The 12,649-nt window shown below is 36.2% G+C and overlaps 1 protein-coding gene across 1 annotated transcript; it reads left to right on the top strand.

The window, feature by feature from the left end:
• Positions 1-302: 302 nt before the first annotated feature.
• GMNC (geminin coiled-coil domain containing) lies at positions 303-10,815 on the top strand. The gene is made up of 5 exons (XM_077117535.1): positions 303-380; positions 2,174-2,348; positions 4,064-4,152; positions 5,078-5,194; positions 8,762-10,815. Exons 1-5 carry the CDS (start codon positions 378-380, stop codon positions 9,380-9,382), a joined length of 1,005 nt encoding a protein of 334 aa, XP_076973650.1. The 5' UTR covers positions 303-377; the 3' UTR covers positions 9,383-10,815.
• The last annotated feature ends 1,834 nt before the right edge of the window (positions 10,816-12,649 follow it).

Raw genomic sequence — 12,649 nt, 5'->3', positions numbered from 1 at the left:
CGCGGTCCCTAGTCCGCGGCGAGCCGGCTCTGGCGCCGAGTTTGAAGCAGCGCTGGGCACCTGAGACGGACCCCGCGAGCCGTGTCCCAGGGTCGAGCACCGGTGGTTCTGACTCCCGGCGCGGTGGGCGCCGTGGGTGCGAGTGACTTTTGTTTTCAGGCTGGTTGTCTCCAGATTCACGTCACCAGTTTGACAGCCTCGCACCAAATCAGGGGGCGGTGCTGGCCAGAAGCCCCGCGGCGGCGTCACCGCACACTCCTGCAGATTAGAACTCGCCTCTCCTAGCTCCTCCCCTCAGTCCCATTTAAAGCTCCAACGGGCTTTACTGAAAAATTAAGAGTGGGCTCAGTTTCTGCAGCGCCTTCTTCCACTGCAAGATGGTAAGTGAGGAGCTGGCATTGGCTAGTCCGCCTGCGGAACCTCGGGCTTTACAAGCTAGTAAACTTCGCATTTAGAATTTCTTCCACCCTGGAAGCAAGATTTTTCTGCCACCTCTGCCCATTAAAACAGGCCCTCTCGGCTCCTCCCAGACCTCCCTTTTCCTCTCATTTTCTCCCGTCTTTCTCTAATCTCCCTTCCTCCCTCCTTCCCTTCCTTCCCCTCCTTCCGCCCCACTTCTGCCTTTCTCTCTCCTTTTGCCCTGTTATTTCTACTCTCCCTACTAATCCTGAATTCCCTCCTTCTTTACCTGCATTCACTCTTCATTCCACCTGTCCTAGATTATGCACATATTTGCAAACACTTGGCCTTGAACTCCTCTAGGGGTATTTGGGGTTTGTTTTCTTCTCAGGTGTCAATTGCATAATAGCTCAACTCTAATTCCAATAATAACCTCAGGGAAGGAGCCTGCAAACAAGCTTTTAGAATAAAAGGAAATACCACTTGATAACCTTTTGGCTGAATTTCTTTGGTCTGTGCTCCTCAAGCTGGACTTATTTCAGAACTGGGCTTTTTCAAATTAACTTGCCGGGAACATTAACAAAGTGTGGCTTAATTCACTTAACTGTTTTTTTTTTTTTCCCTTCTTATTTGTTTTCTCTCTGATTATGTTATGCCCAAGAAAGTTCTCAAGCCAACAAAAGACTTGTAGTGGTCAAAAAGAGTTTATCCAAATCTGGGCTCTGCTGAAATGAATGGCTTTTACCTGATTAAACATTGACAAATAATTAGGAATGGGCTGTTGTACAAATTAACCCAGGAAGGCTGCATACCTGCGCCTGCTTGAATATTTGGAAAGACTGTGTTTGAGGTTGAGGAGTGTGTGCGTGTGCGGGGCAGGGTGGGGGGGTGGGGGGAAGTTAAGGGAGGCAATAGGGAGTTCACTGGGTCAGAACGCAGTGGAGAATACTTGTCAGGCAGTTAGTGGGCGAGATAACTTTGGAAGGACATTGAGACCTAATGATGGAGAGAAGTAGATAGAGCTTGTTGACTAACTTATTTCAGCACCAATTCTATGTTTACTTGGAGTGATTTTATGCTCATGCTGTTAGGAGCAAAATTTACTTAATTATCTCTAGGTTGTGTGTGTGTGTGTTTGTATGTGTGTGTGTGTGTGTGCATGTATGAAACAAACTTCAGATGACCACTGAATCCAGCAGCCTGTAATGCCAGAAGAAAGAAAGCAGGAAGTGGGCAAATTTCTGATTCAGAAATGAACATAAAATTGACCTAAGGAGGTTAGACAATTTGATGTCAGATCCTGCCCATTTAAGCCTTAGCATTCTGGACTTAGCATTAGTATAAAGGTTATTTGAAATATAATTAAGGCATTTTCTAGAGAGAGAATCAATTAGTTTTTAATGTCTGATTCATTAAGTAGAATTCCCTTTGCTTAGATCCTGGGTAGCCTGTTAGGTGGGCCAGACATTGCCAACAGTGAATACTCCTGGATCATTACAAATATGGTCCATCCAATATCAACTAGCAATCTCTGCTCAGACAGCCTCAGGAGAGTACTGGGTTAAGCAAGGTGATGATTCCCTTTTAGTGATTAGAGTAATTATATTTTGACTCTCAAACATTAACCTGGTATCCATACTTAATACTTTTAGGGTTTTTGATTCACTGCATCTAATTTCTGTATCTTTCTCCTGCTTTTTTCCCCTCCAAATCCCCATCACCCCATCTTCTGGGACCCTCCCACCTCTCCATCCTGTTGTACTGAATTTCACAGAACACCATTCTGCCTTGCCAAGACCAGCACTTTGTAGGAGGCCAAAGCTATAATTGCCCGTATTCCACTACAACATCAGAATCTAGTGTTGACGTTTCCAGGGAGACTTGGGTCTCTTTCTGGGCTGCTGGTCTCCTGGACAACAGAGAGCCCCAACAAGCACCACAGGCACAGGGTAAGTTCGCTTTCCTGGTACAACCAGGGCCCTTTTCCAGCACCCATGGCTGCAAAGCATCATGGGCTGGAATGCTGTAGAAAAGGGGGTAATATAGGAAGTTAGAGTAAGTCTAAAGACTCCTGCAATTTACAGCCTCTAATAACCTACTGTTTTGAATTTGCTGAATAGTGAAAATGGGAGTCTTCCTCTAACTGTTTGGACACATATTTCTCCCTAAATCTTGCAGTTCCTAGAGCAAAGGGCCAGCGATTTTCAAGTCACTGAGGGAGCATGGGTCTGGGTCAAAGTTTTATAACTACCTCTCTAGTAGAATACTTTTGTAGTCATGATACAAATTGAATATTTCTTTTGAAATTCAGAAAAGCTTCCTTAAGATATGAGAGAGGAATGTGACCAGTACTAATTTAATCTTTTTTTTCATAAGAGGAAATTCTATGAACAGTATCTTAAATTTTGTACAGTATCTCCTAAGTAGAAAAAGATTCCTTTTTTTTTTTTCACCCAAAGAATACTTCAACTTTGGAGGGAAGTATAGCAATGATGGTAAATTACATATTCATTCTAACCTGTGACTTAGTACACAGTATTTATAAATATTAAATGGTCTTCTCTATTAACATGAAAATTTCTGGAGGAAAAACTCTCAGACTACTGAGAATTAAATCTGCACTCTTGGTTCTACCACATGGATTTTTTGAGATTTAAGAAAAAGACACAAACAAACAGAAAAACCCAAAATATTGAGGCACACTTGCATGGTAGGTAGGCAGTTGTTTGATTTTAGCTTTCTACTACAAATGTCAGAGAAGAAAAGAGTATCCGAGGATATAGACTCACTGCTCAGTGTTTCTAAAATGTTATTCCTATCCTTTTATTTGTCATACCACCTTAATAAAAAATATTGAGGTAACAATTCTTAAAGTGAAGAAAGCAAGAGGTTGACCTGTATTACATGAAAAAAAAAAGTAAAAGGAAACCAATTCAATATGCCCAAGCATAGTTCTTATTGGCAAGTATAGTCTTCTGTCATATATGAACAACAAAAACCCTCTTTGATGACTCACACATAACAGACAGATGATAATGTCTGATACAGATGAGATTTGGGTATGGTTTTGAGGCATTTCATCTAGATCTTCAGAGAACCAATGCCCAGATTATTGTAAAGTAGAAAATGCTACTCTGTAGAATTCTAAATAAATATTCTCCATCAGATTTAATTGGCAAGTGGTGGCAGAGATGTTCATCTAGGGGAGAAATGTTTAATGCAAAATAGAATTTGATTCCAGAGCCAAACACTATATTCTCAAGTGCTAAAGCTTATAACATAAGAGAAGGATTGGAAAATCATAGTGGAATTGCAGTGCCACGCCGAGTGGAGAGTGGTTCAATAAATATTCAAATGAATTAATAATGTAGAAGGGACAGTCTTTATAAAGTTTGCCAGTAGTAATAAATATTTTGGGGGAAGAATATGAACACCCCACTTTAGGTCCTAAAAGTTCTTTTTACTGTGCATATTATAATGTCTTTCATAGCTTGCTTGCTTCTTCTTAAAACTTTAAATATTTTATTTGACTGTGTAGAGGCAAAAACTATTTTTTAGAAGGTAATTAAGCTGGTTCAATCTTCTGAAGTCCTTTGATGAGTTTCTCTATTGCATATGAACTGCATTTGTGTTTTCTCACTTACACATTTGGTGTTTTTAACAGAGTCGTACAGTGACTCAAATTTCTCAATTCTGGGCTCGTGTTCCTGGGGAGAGGACCAGCTTTCTTCTCAGCTTTACAGAAATAAGCAGGTATGTGCTGATAATTGGAGCACTGAGACGAGTTGTGTTTCAAGCAATCTATTTTCCACTGAGTCTTGCCTTTATGTCACATTTTTTTCATTTTCCTTTTTATATTCACATGTTGACTTTCAATTTAGAACCTAAGTGGGTATGCAGTAACAGAGTGATCAAAGGCGGTGATCTATGCACCAGAAAAAACAAACAAACAAGCAAACAAAAATCCAACCCACTACTGTAGAAAGACCTTAGCCAAGTTCTGACTTAATACATATTTTCACTATGTGATCTCTTGAATCTCCTTTTTCTTCTGTGAAATCAGAATTTTTGTGCTGCCTACCTCAGAGGACTGTTGGAAAGGTCAAATGATATAATGAATGTGATAGTATTTTTTAATCATAAAATTAGTTATTCACTTTGGGAAGAGAATGATGATTATAAAAGCTGTTGCAAAGATTGCTTCATTTCCATGTTTTGTTTCTTTGTTGTTTTGTTCCTGAAACAGTACTTTAATCAAGTAGACATAAAAACAAATAAACGTGAGGCTGAGGAAATCCTCTCTTTTTTGTTTTAATTTTCAAGAATGAAATCCAGCAAAACCTTTCTCAATACCTTTTTCTGTATTTAAGTAGTTGCATGCAGCTTATTTTTGTGCATACCTACCTTATTCCCTTGTGGTTACAGTTTTTAAAGTCCTATAATCTTGTCAAACACATTGCAAAAATTAAAAAAAATTCAGAGCAGAAAACTGAACAGTCAGGTGTGGGGAAGTGTGTGGCTTCATTTTAAGCTTTTGAGGGTCAGGGCTCCCTGAGGTTGTATTCATAAAACAAATAGAAGGATAATCAAGCTTAAGCACATTGAGGAGCAATGGCGTATTATAAGGTTGCAAAGTCAATACTGTGGAGTAGCCTTAACTATTGTCTGTCTCTTGCAGCTCCAGGATACTCTGGTGCAGAAGGAAGAAGAACTTGCTAGGTTACACGAAGAAAATAATCACCTCAAACAATACCTAAATTCTGCTTTAGTTAAATGTCTTGAGGAAAAGGCCAAGGTATGCAACCACCCCCTTGTAAATACAGAATAATGAAGTCAGAAGGGATACTATTTGGATAGAACTCCTTGATTAAATGTAGGAAATATAATAAGCAATATGCCTGGAAATCCCTTGTAGCACTTTTCCAAGAAATGTTTTTGTTTCAATTCACTAAAGTATCTAGGTGGCAGATTTTAGTCAATTACAAGAGCAGTTGATTAAGAAGCAAAAGCCAATCAAGAGAATTGCTGAGACAACAGAAGTTAATCAAAAGACAGAATTGGATGGATGAGACATTAAGAGTGGGAATCAGGTCTAAGAGACATCCTGTTCTGTTTTGTTTTCTGTTTGACTTTAGTTAAGTCACTCTGTAAATGGATGGGCTAGAAGACTTTTTGTGAGAGTTGTCTCCAGCTCTAAAATGCTATGAATAGAGCTGGAAGCCAGATCTCTTCTACTGGCAATTTAGTGTACCTGACAGCATCATCTTATAGTTCACATTTTTTCCCTCCAATTTTAAAGTTCAAGTAAGCGATTAGTAACTCAAGAATAAATAGTGTACCCATAAATCCCTTTTGCTCTTCTCCCTTCCTTTGGTTTTTGCATTTTTATGTATTTGCTATTCTATTATCATTAGTGCTTCTGTCTTCAATCTTTACCTAACTTCTAGACAAGCTCCATTTTTTTATGTTATTTAGTTCATCTAAATCAGTGATACATCTCACTACTCTTTTTTTTTAAGACATTAAGTTTTTTTATTATGATTTCGGTGAGTTTGAGAGAACAGCAGGAATTCCCTGGGAGTGGAAGCATATAATCGTATGATTTTCTCCCCTAATCCTTCAAGTGATTTAACTAATGCTTTTGTATTTTATGCCCTCAATATTTTGTAGTGCATCAAGGTATTATATCAACTACAGAGAATACTATCTCATTTCTTATTTTAGGTTCTTTTTTAAATAAAACTGAGTTAGGTTATTTAAAATAACTGAGTAACTGTTTAAATCATATAGTATGCCACAGAAAATTCAGATTTTGGATAAAATAAATCTCTTCTTCTTGATCTTGCATATGAATTAAAGTCTTAAACTATGGATGGCATTACTCATTTGCTTACATTATAAGTCACTTTAGTGCTCATCAAATCAGTCTTATTTATATTCTTAATTGAAATCTGATCCCTTCTTAAGTTTTTCCAACAGCTGCTGTATGGAGTTGTCTTTTTAGAATTAATTTTGCTTTTCCAGCAGCTCCAGAGCTGGAGAATTTTAACTCTGAATCTCAGGTGTCATGGAGGCACTTTAAGTTTTAGGGAACTACCGGTTACACACAAAAAGCAAATCATCTCAGAATGTAGAAATAGCAAGTGAAGCCCAGAAACAAATGTGGCTGCTGTAAGAGCTTACAATCTAGGCCCTAATTCCCTTATAGTCATTTCTATATTAATCTATTTTTAGAAATAAAAATATCTACATTCAATTTACATTGAAATTATTAACTACAGAAAATAACATAAACTTTGTTCTGGTTCACGTTTATACTTTTATCAGGATTACGTTGGTTAACAGGCAAGACTATAACTTATACTCTTGCTTTGCTTCTTTTCAGAAGTCTTTTTTTGTTCTTGAAGATGAAGTGTGACCTGTAGCTGACCGCATGCACTTTCATAGAAGTATCAGATCAAATCAATGTAACTGACAAGGAAATTTTATTGTTTCTGTGACATATAACATCTTTACAATAACTAAAACTATCACTAACAATACTACAATGTTAATCTAATATCATGCAGTCCAGTTTCAAGATAAAACATGGAGAACATTGCTAAGACTCTAGGAATTTTATATAATTTTTACAATTTGTGTGGACATTTTGTCATGCAAATTTAACCAACAGAAGTTTAGAAAATCTCTTTTAATTTTTATAACATTTCTTGAACACTGCACATAGCACATTAAATGAACTTATTTTTACCACTTCACTTTTTTACAAGGTGTAAAAACAAGTTATCTGCAAGAATTTGAAGCAATAAGATATTCTCAAGGATTTGAAATTGAGAAAGAAAAACATCAAAAGTTGTCAGATTTGACCTTTATGTTAAACAGGAAAACGAATTATTGTGAACCAACATTTGGTTTTTAATTTAACTAAAGTTAAGTAAAAACAGTTCTAATAGGTGAGGTATAGGAGTTATGGGATGTTTTGGGTGTTCTTTTTTAGTTTTTATTTTTATTCTTACTTTTATCGTTTTTTTGAATTATGAAAATGTTCAAAAATTGATTATAATGATGAATGCACAGCTTTATGACGATACTGTGAACCACTGATTGTACACTTTATATGATTATGTCTCAGTAAAAAATTATTAAAGGAAAAACAAGAAAAGACAGTTCTTTAAAAAGTGAGAACACTGGTTTTTGTTAAACAACCAAGGACAAGATAAAGTTAACAAGAAATTATTTAAAGTTCAAGAAAGTATTTTGATAAAACACACTTTCTGCCTTTTAAATTGATTATTCAGGAAAAAAAACTTTCAAACTCTCACTAAAACTGACCAATAATCCAAGAACACATTGTCACTTTAGTAGAGAGAAAACCAAATTTTTAGTTTTTTTATCCACATTATTTGATATTGAAGTTTTAAACCTTAGACCCATCAATTTGTCCCAACCCTGACCATAATTTCCTTTTCTGTGAACTTTGAGACTTTCTATATCTATTCAGATTTTGTCCTATATTTTCTTCTCACCTTACTACTCTCAATGCATATAACAGTTCAGAGAAGAAAAGACACTAGATTTGATTCCTTTACAATTCAGTTAGATTTGTTGAAAAGGGAGCACATCTCACTGCTATTAACCTGGGTCCTAAGTCTAACCCTTATTCCATGAAAAAGACAGTCATTATGTTAGTAAGTGATATTAGTTATGCACTTTTATCTCTCTTCACCTCAGTTTTCCAAGATTTAGAAGAATATAACATAAAGCACATGGGAGGGCTATGAAAGTTAATAAAATTAGAGGAAGCCGTGTTGCATAGTGTTCAAATCATGGTTTCCTTACAATAGTCAGACAGCTTAGGTTTAAATCCAGGCTGAGTGGTCCTCAGCAACTCACTAATATATGTCCGTGCTCAGTTTCTTCATTAATGAAGATTTTTAGTTGTATCTACATCAAATGAGATAATGCATATAATGAATGCTCAATTAATAATTAGTTGTTATTGTCATGTTAATAATCATAGTTACCTCCCAGAACTGAAATTTTAAAAACACCATCTGCTCCTTTCGTTTTTTTAATGATCTATTAAAAATATGAATTAGGGTTCTCAGTGGAAACTTGTCATCATATATTTTACTTTAGAATCAGAAGCTAATCTAAGCAGCTTTACTTTATACGCATGTAAACATATACATATAATATGCATATGCATATGTATGGTCAATAAGAAAAATTACACATTTAATCGATTTTCTAAGGAATTAAGATGACTAATAAATATTCATAGGAGGTAAAATTATATAGTAAAGAAACTGATCTTGGTTGATTACCTGATAGTGTGTATTTTCAAATATTATTTCTCCAGAAGTTATTGTCATCAGATGACTTCTCCAAAGCATATGGAAAATTCAGAAGTGGGAAGAGGAAACCAAAAGAGCAAAAATCCTGTTCTACTGAGATCCCCCATCCCAAAAATGTCAAGAGAAACCTCTCTAGGGAATTTGCTACCTGTGAAGAGCAGCCGGGGCCCCCTGTGGACCCATGGGTTCTTCAAACACTTGGGTTAAAAGACCTCAACACTATCGATGACACTTTATCAGCTAACTACAGTGCCTTCTTCTCACGTCCCACAAGAATTACCAACACATTTCCCCAGTTTCCAGATGACACAGTTAATTATGAAAATGTCCCTGGGGAGGACATGCCATTTGCCTATAGAGGTGACCGAACAACCTCCATGCACGGCACTGCCAGTCATCAGGAAGATTTTCATTTCCTTTATCAACTTTCTAATCCCCCTGGAGGGCTGCAAACTCTTCCTTACCATGCTGTTGATGTGTCACCCAACAAGACAGAGATGGCCTTTTCCACATCTCTGAGCCCTCACTGTAATGTGAAAACTCATTCCTTCCACCAGGGACAAGCCTTTGTGCGTCGTGATGAGGAGGGAGGCTGGAAGTTTACCTGGGTCCCTAAGCAGTCTTAGTGACCACTCTTCTATCACAAAGCACTGCCATGAACTCTGTTTACAAAGACCTCTGTTGCACTTGAACCTGACTGTATGGAACACGGAAGCTATTGCCTGACCTGCCTCCTGCCCTTTAAATATCACTCTCAATTTACCCACTTAAATCTACAGGGAATGGCTTCCAAGAATCCATAATGAAACATGCCTGCTTTTCTTTCACCTAAATTTGACTTGTTTACACACCAACACCTGCTGTTGACTTCCTCCCTTTGTCCTATACTTGAAAAGGTATTTTCCAATTGTCTGTATATTCCTTTGAGACCTAGATATACCAATTATAACCAGTCTAACAGCTTTTCTTCTTTCACCAAACAGTTTCAATGTTCACAGCTTTTACCTTTTTGCTTTTCTTCCTTCCTTCCTTGCTGGTCTTCATTTCTGAAAACTGCTGTGTGACAATGAGCTATTATCCCTCAAATACCTGTTATTATCCTACAAGTTGCACAAGATAGTTGTGGGTAGGGTATAAACACATATCTTTGCCCATAATATGGAAGTGAATAAGTTATGTCCAAGGCAGTTCAGAAAGTTGAGTATCTCATGATGGAATTGACAGAGACTCTTGAAACAGGCATCACTACTGATAAGCAGTACCACTGAAAAATTAAAGAGAACTACAATAACTTCAAAATGTACCAGCTTCACAATGTACCACCTGACATTGTCTCCTCAGCCAACATGACTCAAAAAAGAACATTTTTGAAAGACTGCAGTATCAGAACAAGTCATCGCCTTAAACTACCCAGAAGCTGACAGACCTGTTCCTGAAAGGGGAATTGTGCCCATCTCTTCCAGTTTACCGCTCATTCATTCATTCTTGTATTCATTCTTTCATTTAGCTACCCACCCAGGCACTGTGTTAGGGAGTGATGATAAATGTGAGCAAATTGGACAACTGTGGCCACCTCCATGAAACTTAGAGTCTAGCTGCTCATCTGCTGTGACCTTAAGAAGGTTCAATTTCCCAAGCAGCAGGATACAGAGGTTGGACTAGATAATCACCAGTCTAGATGTCTAGACTGGGTGCCATCTATCCTCCAACATTGCCATTCTAGGGATTCTCTTTATTTCTCCACGATTCTCTTTAGGTTTGAGAGGTAGTACATACATTATGTTGAGTGAACTTTAAATATAATTTTTAAAAGACCAAATGTGAGACATTTTCAGTTAACATAAGAGATCATTGCTCTGAGCATAGTATTGTTTTTCTGACTTCATTTTGCCAGTTAATTCAGACAAATATTGTGAGAACAACTTGCATCTATTAAGTAGGGACATCGATTTTAAGTAGGTGTGCATACATTCAGTGCAAATATTGAAGTCAGTGATTCTTCTCTTTAAAAAAAAATGTATTAGTGCTAACTCTCCTTTCCTACTTCCCAGATGCCCTATCCTTCCCAAAATAATTTATGCATCAAAGATATGTGCATATAATTTTTAGGCCAAATTTCAGTTAATGATGAAATCTACCATGTTGAACCACTCTCTTATTTTTCGTTCTATCTTTCAATAAGTTACCTTGCACAATAGATGCCTGAAAGCATGAGTGTTCTGTTTGGAATTATTTGTAATGGAGATATGCTCTTTGTTGTAGTTGCAGTTTAGTTTTTGCTTTATTTGTTGATAGAAGCAAATAATTTAAGTAATCTATTTTATAAAGCTTTTTTCAGCATTTGACCTTTTTAGAATCCATCAATGAGAATCCAAAATATTAATATTATTCTGTGGAGTATTTTCACAACCTAGAAAGAAGTAGACTATTCTGTTTTCTAAAATAAAAAAAAGCATCTTTTACCTTCCAGTATCTGTACCCCTCGTGGGTGAAATTTATCTCATTTTACAATAACAAATTTAAGAATAAGAACTGATTGTACTTCATACACTAGGAAGCAAGGAAGCAGCATAACTAATTTGAAAGTGAAAAAATGATCAAACTAAAGTTGATCAATGAATACATCTTGTGCATTCTTTGTGTGCCTTGTCATGTGTTACATATGAAGAGGAAAGACTGAGGTTTATTAGCACAATACATAAAGGAAAGCTACATAAAATGTCACGACTTTGATAGCTTTTAAATGAAACTTGACCTTAGCCTGGCTTAAAAAAATGACAGCATGTTTGTGGTAAATTGTGATAACTTGCTCTGGCTTGTATCATGGATGATAGCGTGGAAGAAAACTACATGTTCTTGTGATCATGTCTACAGAGATTTGATATACATTTGACTTATGTATAGAAGATTATCTTGCTGAAGTTTTGGGAATTGGAAAATTTTCTCACTGGAGAATGTTAAGATTTCTCCATGCCCTACCAATAAACCATGGTAAATATTTTACTTATGATAAAATGGGAAATACAGATGAAAGTAATTTAGTGATTGTGATGAATTTTTTATATTGTGCAAAAAAACCATTTTATAATGATAGATTTTCTTCTCCTAAGTTTATTTGCATCTCTTTTGTAAAGTGTGAATGGCCAGACTAGTATCTTCAACATTTAACACTTAATGGTTCTTTCCCTTATCCGGGATTCATCAATGAGACTTTAAGATGTTACAGGGCCTTGTGGGTACAGCACTGTCTACCTAACCTCACTTAATTAGAATCCAGTATCAATTTTTAAAATTATAGCATTCGAATATCCACTGATAATTTGAAAATAAATTACTCATGCATCTCATTTGAAAAATAGGGACAATTGTAAAACCTCCCTATGCAGGTCATATTTAAAGAGTGGGCAATGCATATTTAAGACTGCATTGATGATAAATTACCATTTTGAGAAAATTGAAGAAAAGTTAGGATGTGAATCAATGGAAAGAATGGCTCTATTTGATCTCATTCAAGAAACTGAAATAAGAAAACACCTGTAACAAAACAGATTTAACAACTGACTTAACGTTACAGAGGCAGAAGAAAGTATAGAGTTAATACACCCAGTGCTAATTTTTCTATAAGTATTACTTCTTGTCTGTAAAGCTGAGATCCACAAGTATACATTTTTTCTGGCTTACCAAAAGATTCACCTAAAGTAAATATTAGATGGAGTATTTTTTCTTTATTTCTCACTAAACCAAATAGAATTATTTCACAAGCTGCAGATATATGGTTTAAGTATATTTTAATGTTTGTCTTATTTTTATCTACATTTTTATTATATATATTTAATCAGACATCCAGTTATAATTTCTTACATCAGATATTCTATAAATATAAAATATAATTT

This window comes from Tamandua tetradactyla, chromosome 10 (assembly GCF_023851605.1).
Source record: "Tamandua tetradactyla isolate mTamTet1 chromosome 10, mTamTet1.pri, whole genome shotgun sequence".
In the NCBI taxonomy this organism is placed as follows: domain Eukaryota; kingdom Metazoa; phylum Chordata; class Mammalia; order Pilosa; family Myrmecophagidae; genus Tamandua; species Tamandua tetradactyla.
Note: the sequence above shows the minus strand (reverse complement) of the source record. Positions and strands in the feature narration are given on the sequence as shown.

Excerpts from the sequence above, each read along its gene's own strand:
- GMNC (XM_077117535.1), top strand. Across the intron at positions 2,349-4,063 it reads ACAAGCACCACAGGCACAGG|AGTCGTACAGTGACTCAAAT; the intron begins GTAAGTTCGCTT and ends TGTTTTTAACAG. Across the intron at positions 5,195-8,761 it reads GTCTTGAGGAAAAGGCCAAG|AAGTTATTGTCATCAGATGA; the intron begins GTATGCAACCAC and ends TTATTTCTCCAG.